Below are 22383 nucleotides of genomic sequence, written 5' to 3' on the forward strand. Positions count from 1 at the left end.
AAGGTTGGAAGTGCTCACTCGCCTCAAGTAGTTTGGTAGTTTGTGACTACCATTAATACTGTATATTTACATTACATTATATTAACACTTTACATACACATTACTGATTATGGGAAAATTATAGCAAATTTTCCACAGGTTGCCTATGTTCGAGGTCGAGGTATGACCAGAGCTTTGGTAAGATGGGGAAGGAGGGAAATATGAGAAAGGGTTGGGAGGGTGGAGGGGAAGGTAGGATTTTAAAGGTAAGTGGCCTAACCACTTTGATACAATTTAAACAAGTGTGTGCATGTTGTGTTATTCATGAATACATTAAGTTCATAAGATAGGTATATTTCCTGCCCGTCAGTTGCACACAGTTATACCAGCTGTATACCGGCATGCCACTGAGTTGAAAGGCTGCGTACTATTTGCAATTGCCCATTTTTTTGCGCAAGAGGTCGGGCGTAAGGCTGCAGCTGCAGGTGGTAGTTGCAGGGCGTTCGACGGAGATTAGTTGCTAGCCCGGAGATGGTTGGCTAAGCAGTTTCTGAGGTGGTGTCCTGCTCGTAGGATGTTTGCAGATGCTACAAGGTTAGTCGTAAAGTGTACATTAATAGAAGTAGGTCTCCCAAAAATGGGGTGCATTTATTTATTTATTTATTTCCAATTTGTGCACACATACAGAGGTACAAAAAAAATACAGATAAGAGCAGTATGCCAAAGCCACTTATACTATGCATAGCATTACGGGCTGGCTTAAAATTAACTTAAGATTAACTAAGCAATGATTATTATTATTATTATAATCAAAAAGAAGCGCTAAGCCACAAGGACTATACAGCGCTGCTACTAAGCAATGATGAAATCATTGATAAAACATTAATGTAAACAGATAACTATAAAGCACAAGTGAGTATTACAAAGACAGGTCATATGGTTGCATTCAGTTAGGTAGTGATTCTGTTAGGTAGTGTATTTAAAAAATAATAAAGTTAGATTGGGTTTTAGGTTTAACATTTATGTGATATAATTGTGAGAAACATTTAAGATATACAATTTATAATGTTCAGTTATTCAGTATTTATTTGGTTTTGGGTGAGTAAGTAATCTTTGAGAAGAGACTTGAATTTATAAACAGGTTGTGTTTCTTTTATATTTACAGGTAATGAATTCCAGATTTTAGGGCCTTTTATGTGTGGTTGGACGTAGAATACTTCTGTTGGTATCCATTCTTCTATTTCTTCCGGGAGGTCACTCAGGATCCTTGGTCGTGGGAAGTTCTCCTTATGAATGAAGCGTCGGACTCTTTGTTGGAGGGTCATTCTTTGAGTTCTGTGGGAAGGTGTGTTGATGATGTAGTCGGTGGTGTTCAGTGGTTGGGGAGGGTTTTCTCTGTCAGGTACATGAGTTCCTGCATGTCATATAGTTGTCTCTTCTTTAGTTTGTCTAGCCTGACATTAATTGCCGCGATTCCCTGTTGTATGTGCAAGTCTTCCTTCCTGACTGTCTCTAAGTCTGGGTACCTGGAGAGAGTTCCGGGGGTCAACGCCCCCGCGGCCCGGTCTGTGACCAGGCCTCCTGGTGGATCAGAACCTGATCAACCAGGCTGTTACTGCTGGCTGCACGCAAACCAACGTACGAGCCACAGCCCGGCTGGTCAGGAACCGACTTTAGGTGCTTGTCCAGTGCCAGCTTGGAGACTGCCAGGGGTCTGTTGGTAATCCCCCTTATGTATGCTGGGAGGCAGTTAAACAGTCTCGGGCCCCTGACACTTATTGTATGGTCTCTTAACGTGCTAGTGACACCCCTGCTTTTCATTGGGGGGATGTTGCATCGTCTGCCAAGTTTTTTGCTTTCGTAGTGATTTTCGTGTGCAAGTTCGGTACTAGTCCCTCTAGGATTTTCCAGGTGTATATAATCATGTATCTCTCCCGCCTGCGTTCCAGGGAATACAGGTTTAGGAACCTCAAGCGCTCCCAGTAATTGAGGTGTTTTATCTCCGTTATGCGCGCCGTGAAGGTTCTCTGTACATTTTCTAGGTCAGCAGTTTCACCTGCCTTGAAAGGTGCTGTTAGTCTGCAGCAATATTCCAGCCTAGATAGAACAAGTGACCTGAAGAGTGTCATCATGGGCTTGGCATCCCTAGTTTTGAAGGTTCTCATTATCCATCCTGTCATTTTTCTAGCAGATGCGATTGATACAATGTTATGGTCCTTGAAGGTGAGATCCTCCGACATGATCACTCCCAGGTCTTTGACGTTGGTGTTTCGCTCTATTTTGTGGCCAGAATTTCTTTTGTACTCTGATGAAGATTTAATTTCCCCGTGTTTACCATATCTGAGTAATTGAAATTTCTCATCGTTGAACTTCATATTGTTTTCTGCAGCCCACTGAAAGATTTGGTTGATGTCCGCCTGGAGCCGTGCAGTGTCTGCAATGGAAGACACTGTCATGCAGATTCGGGTGTCATCTGCAAAGGAAGACACGGTGCTGTGGCTGACATCCTTGTCTATGTCAGATATGAGGATGAGGAACAAGATGGGAGCGAGTACTGTGCCTTGTGGAACAGAGCTTTTCACCGTAGCTGCCTCGGACTTTACTCTGTTGACTACTACTCTCTGTGTTCTGTTAGTGAGGAAATTATAGATCCATCGACCGACTTTTCCTGTTATTCCTTTAGCACGCATTTTGTGTGCTATTACGCAATGGTCACACTTGTCGAAGGCTTTTGCAAAGTCTGTATATATTACATCTGCATTCTTTTTGTCTTCTAGTGCATTTAGGACCTTGTCGTAGTGATCCAATAGTTGAGACAGACAGGAGCGACCTGTTCTAAACCCATGTTGCCCTGGGTTGTGTAACTGATGGGTTTCTAGATGGGTGGTGATCTTGCTTCTTAGAACCCTTTCAAAGATTTTTATGATATGGGATGTTAGTGCTATCGGTCTGTAGTTCTTTGTTGTTGCTTTACTGCCCGCTTTGTGGAGTGGGGCTATGTCTGTTGTTTTTAGTAACTGTGGGACGACCCCCGTGTCCATGCTCCCTCTCCATAGGATGGTAAAGGCTCGTGATAGGGGCTTCTTGCAGTTCTTGATGAACACGGAGTTCCATGAGTCTGGCCCTGGGATAGAGTGCATGGGCATGTCATTTATCGCCTGTTCGAAGTCATTTGGCGTCAGGATAACATCGGATAGGCTTGTGTTAACCAAGTTCTGTGGCTCTCTCATAAAAAATTCATTTTGATCTTCGACTCTCAGTCTGGTTAGCGGCTTGCTAAAAACTGAGTCATATTGGGACTTGAGTAGCTCACTCATTTCCTTGCTGTCATCTGTGTAGGACCCATCTTGTTTAAGTAGGGGCCCAATACTGGACGTTGTTCTCGACTTTGATTTGGCATAGGAGAAGAAATACTTTGGGTTTCTTTCGATTTCATTTATGGCTTTTAGTTCTTCCCGCGATTCCTGACTCTTATAAGATTCCTTTAGCTTAAGTTCGATGCTTGCTATTTCTCTGACCAGTGTCTCCCTACGCATTTCAGATACATTGACCTGTTTTAGCCGCTCTGTTATTCTTTTCCGTCGCCTGTAAAGGGAGCGCCTTTCTCTTTCTATTTTACATCTACTCCTTTTTCTTAGAGGAATAAGCCTTGTGCATACATCGAGTGCCACCAAGTTAATCTGTTCTAGGCATAAGTTGGGGTCTGTGTTGCTTAGTATATCTTCCCAGCTTATATCGGTTAGGACTTGGTTTACTTGGTCTCACTTTATGTTTTTGTTATTGAAGTTGAATTTGGTGAATGCTCCCTCGTGACTAATCTCATTATGTCGGTCTGGGGCTCCGCGCATACATGTCTGAACCTCAATTATGTTGTGATCTGAGTATATTTTTTTGATATGGTGACATTTCTTATCAGATCATCATTGTTAGTGAAGATGAGGTCTAGTGTATTCTCCAGTCTAGTAGGCTCTATTATTTGCTGGTTTAAATTGAATTTTGTGCAGAGATTTAAAAGCTCGTGTGAGTATGAGTTTCCTTCAGAGATGCCTCCTGGTGTTATTACTGCAACAATATTATTTGCTATATTCCTCCATTTTAGGTGCCTTAAGTTGAAATCCCCCAGGAGCAAGGTGTTGGGTGCAGGAGCTGGAAGATTTTCCAGACAGTGGTCAATTTTTAACAGCTGTTCCTGGAATTGCTGGGATGTTGCATCCGGAGGCTTGTAGACTACCACAATGACTAGGTTTTGGTTCTCGATCTTTACTGCTAAAACTTCCACTACATCATTTGAGGCATTAAGCAGTTCTGTGCAAACAAGTGACTCTGCAATGTACAGGCCAACCCCCCCCCCCCCGTTTTGCCTGTTCACTCTGTCACATCTGTATAGGTTGCAACCTGGGATCCTTATTTCGTTGTCCAAGTGATCCTTTATGTGGGTCTCAGTGAAAGCCGCGAACATTGCCTTTGCCTCTGCAAGCAGTCCACGGATGAAAGGTATTTTGTTGTTTGTTGCTGGCTTTAGACCCTGTATATTTGCAAAGAAGAATGTCATCGGACTGGTGGTGTTGTTGGTACTGGGGGGGATTTTTTTTTCCGGCATTAGTATCTGTATCTGTTGGTTTGGAGTGGAGGCCATCGACTGTGGTTCCACTCCAGGAATGACTGGATTTGGTATACGATTTCTGCCATTTCCTGCCAGTTTTTTTTCCTTCCTGGCACTAGAAAACCTCTCCCTCTTGAGTGGCTGTGGCTACCCAGGTTTTCCTATGGCCTGGATGTTTTGTATCTTTTTGTCCCCTTTAGATGGTGTGCCTGGCAATTTAAGTTATAGCACAGTCTTTCCTGTACTGAAGAGGTACACAGGTGCCAGTTATAAAACATAAGAAAGGAGGAACACTGCAGCAGGCCTGTTGGCCCATACTTGGCAGGGCAGGGCTTTGTTCTGGACTCTTTGGAACTGTAGCATGTTGGACTTAGTAGTTAGTGACATGGGCACGCAAGGGTATTCACCATCTTATTAAGGTGCTTCTTGATGTGGGGTCATCCATCAGTGAAATGGGTACCTGTGTGTTAGTGGATTGGTGTGGGTCGCATCCTGGGACAAAACTGACCTAATTTCCCCGAAATGCTCAGCATAACAAGCGGCTTTCTATATAGTAGTATGTCATTGATGTCAGCTAGGCCTGCATTCCTTGTACATGTACTTGTAGTAAATAAAGATATTATTATTATTATTATTATTATTATTATTATCCACATCAGTCGACTAACACTCAGGTACCTATTTTACTGCTAGGTGAGCATGGACATTAAATGGTTATAACTATGACCACAATTTTTTAAGGGCGGACCAGTAAACCAGTGGAAGGCCTCGGGCAGATGACCAAAAACTCCAATGGCGGGTTATCATATGACTAAGACCCGTGTCAGGAAACACTCGTCCTGTTTCCTGACGAATCTTACCTAACCTAACCTGAACATGGACAACAGGTGTCTTAAGGTAACACGTCCTAATGTTTCCACCCGTACTAGGAATCAAACCACTGACCTCAGTGTGTATATTTCTCATAAGATAAGATTTGTTCGGATTTTTAACCAGGAGGGTTAGCCTTAGGATAACACAAGAAAGTCAGTGAGTCATCGGGGTATGTCTCCTATTTCAATTAGGGTCTAACTTTTAATCTTGGGCCCCAGGATGCGACCCACACCAGTCGTCTAACACCCAGGTACCTACTTATTGCTAGGTGAACAGGGGCAGCAGGTGTAAGGAAACGTGCTCAACGTTTCCGTCCATGCCGGGGAGTGAACCACAGACACTCCGTGTGTGAGGTGAGTGCATTACCAACTGAGCCACGGGACATACGTAGTGTTGCTTTACGAGTAGGACGTTCATTATGAAGGCTGCAATAGCAATACTGTTCAACAAATCATTTGAATTACTATCTTTTTGTGACATCAAGAAAACTTGGATATCCCTTGTAACAAAGCTTGTTTTGCTGACTAACTGGCTGTTTGACACCAACTTAGGGTGACTTTAATTGATTAAGGCTTATAATGACCTTCATGTTGTGATTGTGGTTGAATCAATAGAGGGGCTAGAAATAGTCTGTCTATGAGGGGGGGAGGTTAAACTTGTTTACACCATTGGTATGGGAAATTTAGTAAATTTGAACAAGAAATTAAAACATAATGGGTGAAAAGAGAGGCATTTTACAGTAGCATCAAAAACGTGAGGATCCCTTATGAACATTTTTAAGTTATGAGAAATGCCAAGAATATTCAAGCAAGAATATATTACCAGAGTTGCAAGTGAATATGTCACCCGGAGGTTTCTTCCAGGTACCTGGAGCAAAATTGATGAAAAAAAGAGAAGATTACTGGTATTGACAAAGAAATGGAATTAATTTTAACGCAAGAAGATATAAATTGCAAGAAAACTCAAATTAAATTCCAGAACTTAATAATTGTAGAGAGTCTGATGAAAATAAATTACACAAGATTACGATTGTTGAAAACATTTTTTTCCCCAAACATTTTCTCAAACTTGACAAACTGTAATTAAAGTTTTTAATGTATACTAAGAACTTTGTAAAATGATGACTCTAGTTTGATGAATATATACCTGCTAAAGAATATCTACATACTACATCAGTATAATAATAATGATAATTTCTACAAGTACATGTAGCTGACATCAATGACATACTACTATACAGAAAACATTTTGTTATGCAGAGCATTTCCCGCAAATTAGGTCAATTTTGTCCCCAGGATGCGACCCACACCAGTCGACTAACACTCGGGTACCTATTTTACTGATAGGTGAAGAGCAACAATAGTATCTTAGGGGAAACACATCCTAATGTTTCTACCCCTACCGGGGATCGAACCACGGACCTCATTGTGTCAGCTGAGTGCGTTTGCAATCGAGTATTTGAGGATACCTTAGAGAATTCAATTCAAGGTCACAACGATATTATTATTATTATTATTATTATAATCAAGGGGGAAGCGCTAAACCCGGAGGATTATACAGCGCCTTGGGGGGGATGTGGAAGGCATTCAGGCTTAATTCGGGGAACTGGAGCACAGATCCAATTCCCTAAATCAAGAGCCCCTCACCAACATCAAGGAACCTTCTTTGAGGGGTCACAACGATAGCCATCATAGTTTAATCAAGGAGTTTTATCACTGATTTATAAGAGGTCATGGATATCTAGCAAATTTATTGTTTTTATCCAAGGTATCTGAAGCAGTGGACCACGATAACAGTGTGTTCTTGTGTATCTGTACTTCAGTGAGGAATGACACACTTAGGTTTCTTTACTGTGGAAATATTTCGCTAGCCAGTGGTTTCATCAGTCCAGTGCAGAGAAGAACGATGGAAGATGGGAAGGAATTTGAGGTAATCAGTCCCTAAGCCTGGACATAATGTGTTCACTCCATTAGCAGCACAATACCATTTATATAATATTTCGGTGAATTTTGTAACAGACCCACACAGGAAACTTATGAAGAAAATGGCAGCACCTGGTATTGGAGGAAAAAAACTCTCGTGGAACGAGATTGGCATATAGGCATCATAAATACCTTGGAAATGGGAGGCGAACGGAACTGATCTAAAAAAATGAGGGTACTTCCAATTAAATTCCTTGGAAATGGGAGGTAATCAAAATCGATCTAAAGGAGGGTAGTTCCAGTTGGTTGGATTAAGAACTCTTCACATGCATCAAGACTATTACCCGTTAAAGGGGGCTTTAAAAGTGAAAAAAATGGACATGTTTCTTTATACCTGTTGCCTCTGTTCAGCAGTAAGTAGGTACCTTTGTGTTGTGGGGAACAAGTTTATTTAGATACAGGCACACGTAAGTACAATTATCATACATAGCAACATATGTGTAAATTACCTGGAATAACCCAGTTTTAGTGGCTTTCATGGGTTATCCTAAAGCCTTTTTCATGAAAGGCTATAACAGTGTAGTGAGTACCGTTGTGAAGGGTTTGTGTTGATACCTTCAATGTGTAACATTCACCACCTCAGTACCCACCCAGTAGTCTCAGTGCAAGGGAGTACATTTCCCTTGTTTTTTTTTTGTTCTCCTCCACCTCACTACGTTTTTATAGCTTAATCTTAATTGTCCTTTGTTCGGGATTTCGTCTAGAATACATCCGTCCGTGTCCTTGATTCTCAGTACAAGCTGGAGTGCATGTTGGTTGTACGACACGTTTTCCAGCCACACCAGGATGCAGGCTGACATTTAAAGATTTTTGAGCACTGAGGGTGCAGCAGTACTCCATATATATATATATCGACATTTCTCACTGTATTACGTCGGTTTTAGCTGATATTATGCAAGTACCTAAGCGAGTAAACGTAGGACAGAGTGGTGGAACATTTTAATTAATAATGTGCGAGGAGGAGCCAGGAGAGAGTGTGAAGGGTGACACTGACACCACTGTGGTCAATACTGACACCACCATGGTCAACACTGACACCATGCATGCACGTGAGTTGTAAATGAATTCATTAATGCCCTTGAATAGGGGTGCCTTGATTCCCCTTGAGTGATTCTTGATCCATTCTGTATGTGTTGCGGTGTCCTGTGGCTCAACTGCTAGCGCACTCAGCTCGCACACTGAGGTCCGGAGTTCGAATCTCTGGTACGGCTGGAAAACATTAGGGACGTGTTTCTATAAGACGCCTGCTGTCCCTGTTCACCCATCAGTATATTATTTGTGGAAAATACTGTATATATTTTCCAGAAATTCAGTATTTATATGTAAATAGATGGCCTATATTGTATTTAATAAAAATTATATTATGGAAAATGGGAAACTGAGCCTGCGCCTGCGCAGAAGAGGATTCGCCATCTTGGTTTTGAATTTTGTACAAACGTTGGTGAATGGGGAAGAATTTTTCGTGCTCTAGAGGTTAAAATTGTGCTGACACCTCTCAAATAGGAGGCGAAATTGGTGGATATGCATTCCTGCATAACTTGAGAAATCAAGCGACTGGACAAGACCTCTCCAGGAACCTCAGATAAGCTCTCTAGATTTGTGTGTAATTCTGGCCAGCATTATTTTCATAGATTTAGTTAGAGAGGTTTTCTGAGTATGATACACGTTAATCTCCAGTCAAATTGGTGAGTGATATTAAGATATATTTTCCTTCTGTTATGTAATTGTGTATATATATAACCATTTATTTTTAATATACAGTCCACAAAATTTATATATTTACCAGTATTCCTGGTGTATGTATATTTTATTTAATTAATAGGTCCAGAGCAACTTGTGGATATGACAGTGGTAGGTATCGAAGGGGGACATTTTTGCGACGTAGGTGTCCCAAATTCCTACTTGTCTAACTGATAAATAATAATTATCTATGCTCATTTATTGTTATGTACATGATTAGAGATACAGATAAATGCAATTTTCCACATTATTATTATTATAAAGGGGAAGCGCTAAACCCGTAGGATTATACAGCGCCTGGGGGGGATGTGGAAGACATTCAGGCTTAATTCGGGGAACTGGAACACAGATCCAAGTCCCTAAATCAAGAGCCCCTCACCAACTTCAAGGAACCTTCCTTGAGGGGACCCATCAGTATAAAATGGGTACCTGGGTGTTAGTCGACTGGTGTGGGTCGCATCCTGGGACAAAAACTGACCTACTTTGCCCGAAATGCTCAGGCACAACAAGCGGCTTTGTATGTACATAATAGTATGTCACTGATGTCAGCTAGGCCTGTATACCTTGTACATATACTTGTAGAAATATATATTATTTCTTATAGGAGCTGCATGACCCCTTTGGGCTTAGTGTTTTTTTCTGCTTGCACACCTCAAGGGAGGTTCCTTGATACCGGTGAGGATCTCTTGATCCGTGGAATTAGACCTGATCTTCCCTTACTAGGACTGAACCTGATTATCTCCCATTATCCAGGTGCAAGTATGACCCCTACCAGCTCAGTTCTTTTCTCCAACAATATACTTATATCAGAAATATTGGTTTAACAACTGTAGAAGTTTTCAAGAGGAAATAAGACTGCTGCCTTCCCAGCGTGACGCTAACAGTAACAGTCGAGGGTAGAAAACCTCTTGAAACTGGTCAGTGGCATCAGAGTTGTGATTACAAAAGGTTCATTAAGGCTGCAAGTAACCAGTTCAACACAGGTCAAGAAGATTTTAATCCCTAAAATAGGAATTAAACTCAAGTGTATATACACTGAGAGATGGACTCCTGTCTGTATACAATGAGACATACTTCCTCTCATTGTATCTTGTGGTGACAATGTGCGTGCTATGACTCCTACTCGCCAGCTCAACACATGCAAGTTACCACCCACCTAAATTATAACACAATAATATTATAGTCACACAGGAACGTAGGATCATTCAAGAGGAAAATATATGTTCTACATAGTTCTTAAATATGCATAGTCACTAATAATCTAAAAGCAGAACAAAAGAGTAATATTTATAAAATAGTTGTACTTTCATTAGAAGGTAAGCTAAGGGTGAGGTTCCAAGTGTTGCTGGATGTTTACAATAATAGAACGATGAAATGCACCTTCTGTGCTGTTATATTATTATCTTATGTGTATGTTCAATATTCATAAGAACATGAAGACATGTAGGCCTGGACTATGCTAGGCGGGTCCCACTCACACGCATCCACACCCACTCATGTTGGTGTGAATGAATGGACAATATGCTCAGCTATCCGAAGTTTTGGCTTCACTGACGCTACTCAGCAGTCTGTTCCACTCGCCTACAACTCTACTGTCATTTATGTAATGTATTTTGTATACTGTGATACTCAACACTGCAAACAATGCCATAATGAAGAATGAAGTAAGAATATCGTGGCTGTAACAATTCACAACTAATCCACAATATCATGGCTGGAACAGTTACAACACACAACACCGTGGCTGAAACAATTCCACAACTAACCCACAATACCCTGGCTGCAACAAATTACGGCTAACACAATTCGGAGATGTTTTCATAATGCTGGAAATCTTCAAGGAAGTTGATATAGTAAGAACCAATGAAACTCCCTGTCACCGCTGAGGTGTCATAGTGTGTACTCGCCTGGCTGTTTGTGAGGAGTCGATTCAATGGACCTGCCTCTTAACACTTTATTATCGTTTTTCCTATGAATATAATAATACTAATAATAATGGTAATTTATTACCCAGGGAGAGGGAGATGCGGGGGTGTGCTACCCTTGCGTTACGTGGTGGTGCTACTGGGCTTGCTGGGCTGCTCCATGGACTATATAGTCCGTGGGGGTCTGAATATAGCCATCGTAGCCATGGTGAACACTACACATGATTTCAACACAAGTAACCTCCCTGATGGTGCCTGCCCAGCTGCGCGCAACGCTTCTCATAGTGGTACTGATGACGGCTACCCGGTGAGTCGAAAAATAATAATAATAATAATAATTATTATTATTATTATATTTACAGAAGCGCTAAATATGTGGGAATCATGTAGCATAAAGAGTATAAGATAGTTCTTGATCCAGGGAACTGGAGTTACTCTTCCTTGGGTCAAACTTGATGACCTCCCATTCCACGGGCGTGGGATTACCCTTGTGGGCTGACCGCTTCCTATGAACATAAAATAATAATAATAATACTAAAATAGTGGTAATAATAAAATGTGATAAATATAATAATAGCAATAATAATAATGAAATATAATAACACTAATAAAATTACGGTAATGATAATAATCTTTGCAGGCTGACGGGGAGTTCAACTGGACTTTAGAGGATCAAGGTCTCATTCTTGGCACCTTCTTCTGGGGATACTTCTTTACTAAGACCGCAGGTGTGAGGCGACACAGGTGTGAGGCGACACAGGTGTGAGGGGACACAGGTGTGAGGGGAGGTCGGTCTTCGATGACACATGACTAAGGGGCCACAAGCGTTAAGAAACACGTGGGTTAGGGAGAGCAAGTTGCATAAATATTTATCTCGTGTATACCTGGAGGTTACCTGGAGGTTATTCCGGGGATCAACGCCCCCGCGGCCCGGTCCATGACCACTCCTCCCGATGGATCAGGGCCTGATCAACTAGGCTGTTACTGCTGGCCGCACGCAGTCCGACGTACGAGCCACAGCCCGGCTGATCCGGCACTGACTTTAGGTATCTGTCCAGCTCTCTCTTGAAGGCAGCCAGGGGTTTATTGGCAATTCCCCTAATGCTTGATGGGAGGCTGTTGAATAGTTTTGGGCCCCCGACACTTATGGTGTTTTCTCTTAGTGTACCAATGGCGCCCCTACTTTTTATTGGCGGCATTTTGCATCGCCTGCCCAGTCTTTTACTTTCGTAGGGCGTGATTTCTGTGTGCAGATTTGGGACCATTCCTTCCAAGATTTTCCAAGTGTAGATTATGATATATCTCTCCCTCCTGCGTTCCAACGAGTACAAGTCAAGTGCTTCCAAGCGTTCCCAGTAGTTAAGGTGCTTGACAGAACTTATACGTGCAGTAAAGGATCTCTGTACACTCTCTAGATCTGCGATTTCACCTGCTTTGAATGGAGATGTTAATGTACAGCAGTATTCCAGCCTAGAGAGAACAAGTGATTTGAAAAGGATCATCATGGGCTTGGCATCTCTCGTTTTGAAAGTTCTCATTATCCATCCTATCATTTTCTTTGCACGTGCGATCGTGGCACTGTTGTGATCCTTGAAAGTGAGATCCTCAGACATTACTACTCCCAGGTCCCTTACATTATTTTTCCGCTCTATTGTATGGCCGGAGTCAGTAGTATACTCTGTTCTAGTTATTATCTCCTCCAGTTTTCCATAACGGAGTAGTTGGAATTTGTCCTCATTGAACATCATATTGTTTACCGTTGCCCACTGGAAAACTTTGTTTATATCTTCTTGGAGGTTAACCACGTCCTCAGCAGATGACAGCCTCATGCAGATCCTAGTATCATCCGCAAAGGATGATACGGTGCTGTGGTGTATATCTCTGTTTATGTCTGATATGAGGATAAGGAATAAGATGGGGGCGAGTACTGTGCCTTGTGGAACAGAGCTCTTCACTATGGCAGCCTCCGATTTAACTCTGTTGACCACTACTCTTTGTGTTCGATTTGTTAGGAAGTTGAAGATCCATCTCCCCACTTTCCCAGTTATTCCTTTAGCACGTATTTTATGGGCTATTACGCCATGATCGCATTTGTCAAATGCTTTTGCAAAGTCTGTGTATATTACATCTGCATTCTGATTTTCTTCCAGTGCATCCAAGGCCATGTCATAGTGATCCAGTAGTTGTGAGAGGCAGGAGCGACCTGCCCTGAACCCATGTTGCCCTGGATTGTGCAGATTTTGGGAATCCAGGTGATTTGCAATCCTGCTTCTTAGCACTCTTTCAAAGATTTTTATGATGTGGGACGTCAGAGCTATTGGTCTATAGTTCTTAGCTAATGCTTTGCTGCCACCTTTATGGAGTGGGGCTATATCCGTTGTTTTAAGTGACTGTGGAATTTCACCCATGTCCAAGCTCCTCCTCCATAGTGTACTTAGGGCACGCGAGAGGGGTTTCTTGCAGTTCTTAATGAAAACAGAGTTCCACGAGTCTGGGCCCGGGGCTGAGTGCATAGGCATGTTGTCAATGGCTTTTTCGAAATCTATCGGAGTTAGGGTAATGTCGGAAATCTGGCATACATTTATGGAGTTTTGAGGCTCATTCATGAAGAAATCATTTGGGTCGTCGATCCTCAGACCGATTAGTGGTTCACTAAACACAGAGTCGTACTGGGATTTCAATATTTCACTCATTTCCTTGTTGTCGTCTGTGTAAGTCCCATCCTGTCTGAGTAAGGGCCCGATACTAGATGTGGTATTTGCCTTGTTTTTGGCATATGAAAAGAAATATTTTGAATTTCTTTCAATTTCACTAATAGCTTTAAGCTCCTCCTGCCTCTCCTGGTTCCTGTAAGTCATTTAGCTTAAGTTCAATAGTTTCCACTTCCCTGGTCAGCGCCTCCTTTCGTGTATCAGATATTCTAGCACTCCTGAGGAGCTCAGTGACTATGTTTTATTTTCATATATCCCTGTTTTATCTTCAGGTATCCCTGTTTTATCTTCAGGTATAACTGTTTTATCGTCAGGTATACCTGTTTTATCTTCCTTTCAATTATTATTATTACTTCTGTCCACGTTTGGTATGATTGGTTTTACAAAGCTTAGCAGTGTCGAGTGTTGGAGTATATAATGTTGCAGTGTTACAGTGCCGAGTGCTGCAGTGTAGTGCTGAGTGTCGAATGTTGGAGTGTCGAGTGTTGGAGTGTTACAGTGCCGAGTGCTGCAGTGTAGTGCTGAGTGTCGAATGTTGGAGTGTCGAGTGTTGGAGTGTTACAGTGCCGAGTGCTGCAGTGTAGTGCTGAGTGTCGAATGTTGGAGTGTCGAGTGTTGGAGTGTCGAGTGTTGGAGTGTCGAGTGTTGGAGTGTCGAGTGTTGCAGTGTCGAGTGTTGCAGTGTTGTGTTGCAGTGTCTAGTGTTCCAATGTTACAGTGTTGAGTGCTGCATTGTAGTGTCGAGTGTTGGAGTGTCGAGTGTTGGAGTGTATAGTGTTACAGTGTATAGTGTTGCAGTGTATAGTGTTGCAGTGTTACAGTGCCGAGTGCTGCAGTGTAGTGCTGAGTGTCGAGTGTTGCAGTGTCGTGTTGCAGTGTCGTGTTGCAGTGTTTAGTGTTCCAATGTTACAGTGTCGAGTGCTGCAGTGTAGTGCTGAGTGTCGAGTGTTGGAGTATCGAGTGTTGGAGTGTCGAGTGTTGGAGTGTCGAATGTTGGAGTGTCGAGTGTTGGAGTGTCGAGTGTTGGAGGGTAGTGTTACAGTGTATAGTGTTGCAGTGTATAATGTTGCAATGTTACAGTGTCGAGTGCAGCAGTGTAGGGCTGAGTGTCGAGTGTTGCAGTGTTACAGTGTCGAGTGCAGCAGTGTAGTGCTGAGTGTCGAGTGTTGCGGTGTTACATTATTATTATAATCAAGGGGAAGCGCTAAACCCGTAGGATTATACAGCGCCTGGGGGGGATGTGGAAGGCATTCAGGCTTAATTCGGAGAACTGGAGCACAGATCCAATTCCCTAAATCAAGAGCCCCTCACCAACATCAAGGAACCTTCCATGAGGGGATTGCGGTGTTACAGAGGTAACAGTCAGAGATGGTATTAAATAACAAGTATACAAACTAGACACATGTATGGCACTAGGCTATTCATCAAGTAGGGTTCTTCATCCCAGACACTGGAATTACTCTCCCTTCCTCCCCAGGCGCTGTTAACTCTTGTTGACTGCTTCCCCATGGACAATAATAGCAATAATAATGATAACAAATAATAATAATTATAATATGTATATTAATTGTTTAGTGCATATATTTCACTTTTTATCAGGTTCACTCACTGTATGATTATTCAATTTTAGCGAATTCTTGTGAATATAAAAACAACAAACATCAACTCAAAATCACATATACACTGTAATACTTTTGTGGCTGAATTTGTCTACATAAATAACTCATTATGATTGTAAGCAGTTCATAAACATGTAAATAGTTACCACCATTGTAACTTAGCTGTCAAAATTTGGGAGCCTAGTTCCTGCACCCACTATGTGTGTCTATTTTCGATTACCACTCACAGGGTGGGTATGGGGTATATAAACATATTAAACTAACACCACCATGAATAACAACAATACTGTGGCACTGTAACTACAGGTGGTCGCATCAGTGAGAAATTTGGTGGTCGGGAGACCATGGCAGTAAGTATCGGGGCATCAGGAGTGCTGTCATTGCTGTGCCCATACGCTGCCCACCTGCACCCACGGGTGCTGGCCGGCCTGCGCTTTATCATGGGCATCGTGCAGGGCCCTGCCTTCCCTGCCCTCTATGGTGTGCTGGCCAGCTGGGCGCCGCCCGCCGAACTGACTACCATGGTAACCATTGCTTTCTCAGGTACGTTCAGCCATCTCTAGTCTACCTTCAGAGGGGAGAGAGGTGCCTTGATCCTGTTGAAGGGCTCTTGATTAAGGAAATTAATGGTATCCACTTTTTTCATGGATCAAACCTGATTACCTCCCATTCCCCACTGGGTACGATCTTTATAGGTTGTCCACTTGTGATTATGATAACAGTAAGAGTAAAAACAATAATAATAATAGTAATAATAATAATAATAGCAACGCTAAGATTGTTTTTTGACCCCTTTGGTTGGGCCAGGAATGTCGCTGGGCAGTTTGGTTGCTACTGGCACCTCTGGATGGGTGGCACATCAACTAGGTTGGCAGTGGGTGTTTTGGGGTGGTGGTATCCTGGCACTAGTGTGGACACCTCTGTGGCTCTACTTTGTCCGCAACTCTCCCATCAATCATCCACTCATATCCGCCGAGGAGGAGGAACTGTTGGCTGTCAACTTTTCCATTAAACCCAGGGTGAGGAGTCATCACAACAGTCCCTTCAAGTGGGGTGCCTGTGAAGTACTTTTGACCCAAAGAACTGAAACTATCAATTTCGGTGGATTGAACAAAATCATGGACCAGTTTTTCAGGCACTTTCATCCCTTCATGTGTACTAATATTTTTAACTTCTTGAGACGATACTTAACGTAAAGGCATCTTCCGCACCCATTTTTAAATACAGTATTTCAAATTGGTATAGTGTTTCATTTTTATCTTCACCCTAATATTACATAATGTAACTTGATCTGCAGCGTACTGTACCCTGGGGCCGCCTTCTCCGCTGTTGGAGATTCTATCCTAGTATACTGGCAGAGTTTGCGTCGTCCTGGGTGGGTAACCTCACCATTACTCAGGCTCCCAGCTTTCTTAACATGCAGGTACTCTAATTGTTATAATAGTAGCAATGATGGTATTCGTGAATACGTATACATTTATCATTTTTAAGGATGTAAATATAATGAAGAATGTTAATTTGTCCTTGATGGAACAGAATGTCTTCTGTTAAGTAAGACACATGCAACATTTAGGTATCCTTATTTCGAAACGTTTCGCCTACACAGTAGGCTTCTTCAGTCAAGTACAGAAAAGTTGATAGAAGCAGAAGATACTTGAAGACGATGTAATCAGTCCATCACCCTTGAAGTTTTGAGGTGGTCAGTTCCTCAGTCTGGAGAAGAGTATTGTTCCATAGTCTGTCGGTATTTTATACCATTTTAATGTTCAGAATGTCTTCTGATAGTTTTTTGTATGCTGCCTTTTATAACTAAGCTTCTCTATTCGTTACTGACATGCAAACTTTAATTGATTTATATGCTATTAAAATGTGTTTGTCAAAATAATCTCCGTGGTGTATCGTGTATACAGTGGCAATATAAACACAAATGCAGTATGTGATCCTTTATTGACTACGTTTCGCCCACACAGTGGGCTTTTTCAAGTCACAAACAGAACTACCTGGGGTGGAAGGAACGCGAGTATTTATAGTCCGGCTGAGGTCAGGTGAAGAATGCTGCATCTGATGATGTACCGAGTGGGGTTATAGAGTCTAAAAACTTGGGTAGCTTGGAAAGGAGATTGGATAAGTTTGTGAGCAGACCTTCTACAGTGTTCTTATGTGGGATAGCGATGAAGAAGTTTCTTGGCAAGTGGTTCAGCTATGTTATAGAAGCCACTATTCTGGTTGAAGTTGTCGGATATAGAAATAAGTGATGATTCCAGGATTCTTCGGTATTGAGTGTTGTCTTCTGTGGCGATAAGTCTTGAGTTTCTGTAGTTTATCAAGTGGTTGTGTGAATTACGGTGTTGTACGCAGGCATTCCTTGTGTCGTCAGACCTGCTTGCGTATTGGTGTTCTGAAATACGTCTCAGTAGTAGTAACCAGTTACCAGTAACCGTCCGTTGACTCAACGATCAACCGTCTCTACCTGAGTCACTATCTGAATTCATATTGTGCTGACCTCAGCAGTATAAGGCCCCCTCACATAGGGTACTGCAGCCGGCTAGTCAGTATTACGAGTGTAGCCAAGGAGATAGGTAGGGCTGGCAAGGGCTCTCTCCACATAACAGTAATTATACGTAATAACAGCCTACGTGAGTATTTCTTCCCTAATCCACGTATCGAACTCCCACATGATAAATGGTGTACAGCGGTGTGGAGCGTGGATTTACGTTTTTAAGGGTAATTCAAGGCGTTTGAAGACTGTTGTGAGTAGCCGGCAGGGTCAAAGGTGAATCGTCGCCCACCAGCCACTGCCCTCGCGCACCTCCAGCAACCAGCAGTCTGACTCCCCTCAAACCTACTGCCTGCAAGCCTGTTGCAGCCGTTTCAAGCTTCCTGGCTTAGTTCGTGTGCTAATTGCTTCAATCTCCGAGGGGTTGACCCGGATTTTTGCAATTAAGCCAGTCAGTAAGCCAGACTGTGGAAGTGAACGCCAGCCAGCCTATCATCCAGCCTGTCTCCTGTCATCCAACTGCTCCTCCGTGCTTTGTGCATCGTTACACGTCTTCCAGTCAGCCATTCTCGTGGGGTAAGCCAGTCAGCCAACCCAGCTTCTAACCCAGCTGAGAGAGAGAAGTAAGCCACGCAGTAAGAAGTAAGCCAAGTTCCTCTGAGGAATTGTCTATATCGCTTTGTGCTCCCTGTTGGATGCTAAGAGTGGTTTTCACCATTCCTGTGCCATAGAGTGGGTTAAGCCATCTTCGTGGGTGAGTGGGGTGCGCGGCAGCCTCACCGTCCCCCCCCACCACTCTCTCCCACCACCCGGGGTGCGCGGCAGAGCCCCGGCGTCCACCCACCCCTCTCCACCACCACCACCACCACCAGCCATCCACCCATCTACCTGTGGTTGTTTGCACCCTTGTACCGGGTCCTAGTACTGTTTTGGCTCACGTAATTGGTCAAGAGATTGTAGCTGGTGCCAACGATAAAGCCAGTTATGTGAGTTCACCTAGATAGCACATTTCTTCCGACAACAGTGAATGTAGGAGGCGTCAGTATCACCGCGCGGGACACCACCCGCCCCATCACCAGTTCTCACCGCCCGTCTACTACTCCAGACTCCAGTGATAATTTTCTTGAGACATTTTTCTTGCATTTAAAGACATTTGCGTGTGTGAGACATTTATAGTAAATTGCTTGTGTACTCTAAACCTTGTATTTTCAGTGTAAACGCAGTATTCTTTGACTCATTATTTTTACAATATTTTTCAGTGTTTTCACTTATCTTATATTTTTATTCTGTGTTTTTCTTTATGCTACTCCTGTCTGTAGTAAGTATTATTGTGTAGTGTACCAGTCAGTCACCCTGTGTGAAGTGATTCATTTTTTTTTATTGTATTCTTTCAGCGTTGTATACCCCAGTAATTATCATTGTATTTCATGCAGTGATATTCACCCCAGTATACTAAATTATCCATTTATTTCTATGTGTGTCTCTTTTTTTTTTTTTCTCGTATGCCAGCAGTGTCTCATTCCTCTAATTTTTTCGCAGACTGTGTACCATTATTTTTGCCAGCAAATTTTTGTCGTATCAATCACAGCAAGATTTTGTTGTATCAGTCGCAGCAGGAATTTGTTGTAAGAATAAACTAATACTGTTGTGTGACCCACCACTGTAAGTGTTACCCTACCTGTGTTTTATTTTATTATTATTTTTTATATTTCTTGAACAAATTCACTCTTGATGCAATTTCAATTACTTTTAACGTAAAGTGTTTTCTTTACTCTGTTTGAGTAAATTGTTTTGTCTAATTTACAATTAAGAGTTAAAGTGTTCAATCAGTTTATTTTTTTTTTTGATCTTCATATTTTAATTTATCATTTAACCTGAGTTTTCCCGGTGACACTTTATTACTGCAGTGATTATTTCTACACTTTATTTTGTTGCACTTGTTCAGCAGTGAATTATTTTCTTTTATTGATATTTTTATGAATTATAATTTAATTTTGTCTATGCATTCTTAGAAAATACTTAAATTTCCCAGTTAACAATTTAATATTTTTATTTTATACTTTCACATTGATTTAAAAAATTAATTAATTAATTTTTTTATTAGCAAGAGTAAAGACAGCTCATTTTGAATTTAATTCAGTCTCCAGTAATATTTTTACTTGTATATTTCAATGTAAATTTTTTTTTCTTGGTCAATAGTCCTTTAAATTGAGTTTTCCTTCCTCTTGCAGTGTATTTAGACATTATTTCTGCAAAATTAGTTGTATATCTTTTCATTTCAATTCTATAATTTTATATCATTTTTATTGTTCATTATTTTTGCCTTATTTGTTCTCGTGTTACTTTGCCATTATGTCTCACATACCGTCAAGTGATACTTTAGTGAATGTCGACACTCAGACCTCTCAGGCTACTGCTGCTCCTGTCATCAGTCCTCACAGTTCCTTACCGACTGACAGACCGACCCAGACACCGAGATATTATAGTTATACTCGTGATTCCCTTGATGCGTTACCTTTATTCAATGGCCATGTACATAGTCTTGAAGCATGGTTTGCAGCCATTCGTTCTCGTGCTAGTGCCCTAGGTGAAGGTCCTCCTTCAGAGGAAAGCCTTATCAGACTTGCTAAAGAAGCTCTTTATAGATCTCCTGCTGCTGTTCACTTTGTTGATCTCCTTGATATGCGAGACTTCAGGAATCTTACTAAGTGGTCACAATATGAGGAACTGATTCGTTCTTTCCTTGTCCCAGTAAAAACAGCTGATCCATATGTTGTTCTTAGGGAACTAGTGAATGCTACACCCATGAGTACTGAATCGTTGAGTGCATTTGCTGTTAGATTAGACAAACTTTTATCATCATTTATCAATGCTGTCCAATCATCATCTTTTCTCCCTGAAGAGGCTAAACCATTTACAGAATCAATTGCTAAAATAGCAGCTTTTGGAGCAATTAAAGAACTAATGCCGCCTGCTTCTGTGTGTGCGTATGAGGCTCATCCTCCAACTGTAACGATGGAACCACTTACAGCCTTAAATCATGTACGTTCCTTGTGCCCCCAGGGTACTTTCCCTTATATCAAAAGTAATGTCACACATATGCCTCAGTCTGCACCACCTCTTGTTTGCGCCACAGAGACAAATCGTGGTCGTCCACCATCTCAGAGATCACCAAGAATCAGTGTACAGAGTCGTTATACACCTCGTAGTATTCATAGTACATTCAGTAACCATAGTCGGCGGAATTGTTACAACTGTGGTTTCCGTGGACATATTGCAATTAATTGTCCTGATAGTTATCCTAAGAGACGTCGTACTGATGATGAGTACTCAGATCTTCCCTACTGTACTTATCATAGAATACATGGACATGACACATCTGAATGTAATGCTCTCTATAACCTTCAGTACTCTAGGTCTTTCCGTGGTCGTTCCTACCGCAGAACCCGTAGAGGAAACAGATCTCGTGGTTCTCAAAATAACCAGAACCAGGCTCATTCTTTCAATTCTCAAACTAACCAGAACCAGGCTCGTTCTTCCAATTCGGGGGAATTCGAGCGCCCCAGTCAAACCGTCCCATGGTGACAGTAGGTGATAATGAGTACACCATCCCCGTTCACAATTCCTTTGAAGCCTTAAGCAGTCTCGAGAATGACAACCCTGCTGATGATGTTGCTTCACATGTTTCTGACATAGATGATTTTGGGGATGGAGTAGAACAAGTCTTTTCTGATAACAATCCACCTTTTTGTTTGCACATAACTTCCAATGCAACCATAGGCCCTATAGTGCAGGCATCTGTTTATAATGCGCCCGTTCAATTGTTCATGGACTCTGGTGCGCAAATCAATATTATTAGGTCTAGTTTGTTTAAGGATAAGAAGTTACGACATGTCCTTCTTGTAGAACCGACTCCTGTGTCCTCCCTTAGTGGAGTATCTGGTTCTCACCTGCGTGTCCGAGGTCGGACTTCCCTAACCTTTTCTATCCAAGGTAGAGACTTCACCGTTTCCTTCCTTGTTGTCGACCAGATTACTTTCCCTGGTGACCTTCTACTGGGATTTGCTTCCATGCGAGACTTACGCATTGTGCTCGACCCTTATCGATGGCATGCACAAATTGACGACTTGATCGTTCCATTCTGGGGTTACCAGCTTGGATCAGAAATCTGTTATACTGCTGCAGAGTATGATGTACGGATTAAGTCCTTACAAGCTAATGCTTTCTCCAGTAGCGTACCCAAGCGGTCAGGCACTGGTAATTCTGTCACTCCCATCAGTGTTCCACCTATACCTTCAGATTTGCAGGATAGTCCGATGCCTCAAGTGTCCGAGGACGCTCAGATTGCCTTGAGTGCACAACCTATCCCTGCAATGCCTGCTAGTTCGAGTAGTAGTTTCTCCACAGGGGACGCCTTGTCGGAAAACAATTACTTGCAACTAGTAATGCCATCTC

The 22383-nt window shown here is 42.1% G+C and overlaps 1 protein-coding gene across 4 annotated transcripts in view; it reads left to right on the forward strand.

The window, feature by feature from the left end:
• The first annotated feature begins 461 nt into the window (after positions 1-461).
• Positions 462-22383, forward strand: part of LOC128693557 (sialin) — a 37470-nt gene continuing 15548 nt past the window's right edge. For 2 of the 4 annotated variants that reach the window (XM_053783319.2, XM_053783318.2), the window contains exons 1-6: positions 8035-8486; positions 11192-11409; positions 11743-11830; positions 15738-15974; positions 16239-16450; positions 16729-16854. In XM_053783319.2, the coding sequence (XP_053639294.2) occupies positions 8387-8486; positions 11192-11409; positions 11743-11830; positions 15738-15974; positions 16239-16450; positions 16729-16854 (981 nt within the window). In that variant the 5' untranslated portion in view covers positions 8035-8386. Of the gene's footprint in view, positions 574-8034; positions 8487-11191; positions 11410-11742; positions 11831-15737; positions 15975-16238; positions 16451-16728; positions 16855-22383 lie in introns of those variants that run through there. The other 2 variants (XM_053783320.2, XM_053783321.2) reach the window with 2 other exon arrangements.

This window comes from Cherax quadricarinatus, unplaced genomic scaffold, assembly GCF_038502225.1.
Source record: "Cherax quadricarinatus isolate ZL_2023a unplaced genomic scaffold, ASM3850222v1 Contig1946, whole genome shotgun sequence".
NCBI lineage: Eukaryota > Metazoa > Arthropoda > Malacostraca > Decapoda > Parastacidae > Cherax > Cherax quadricarinatus.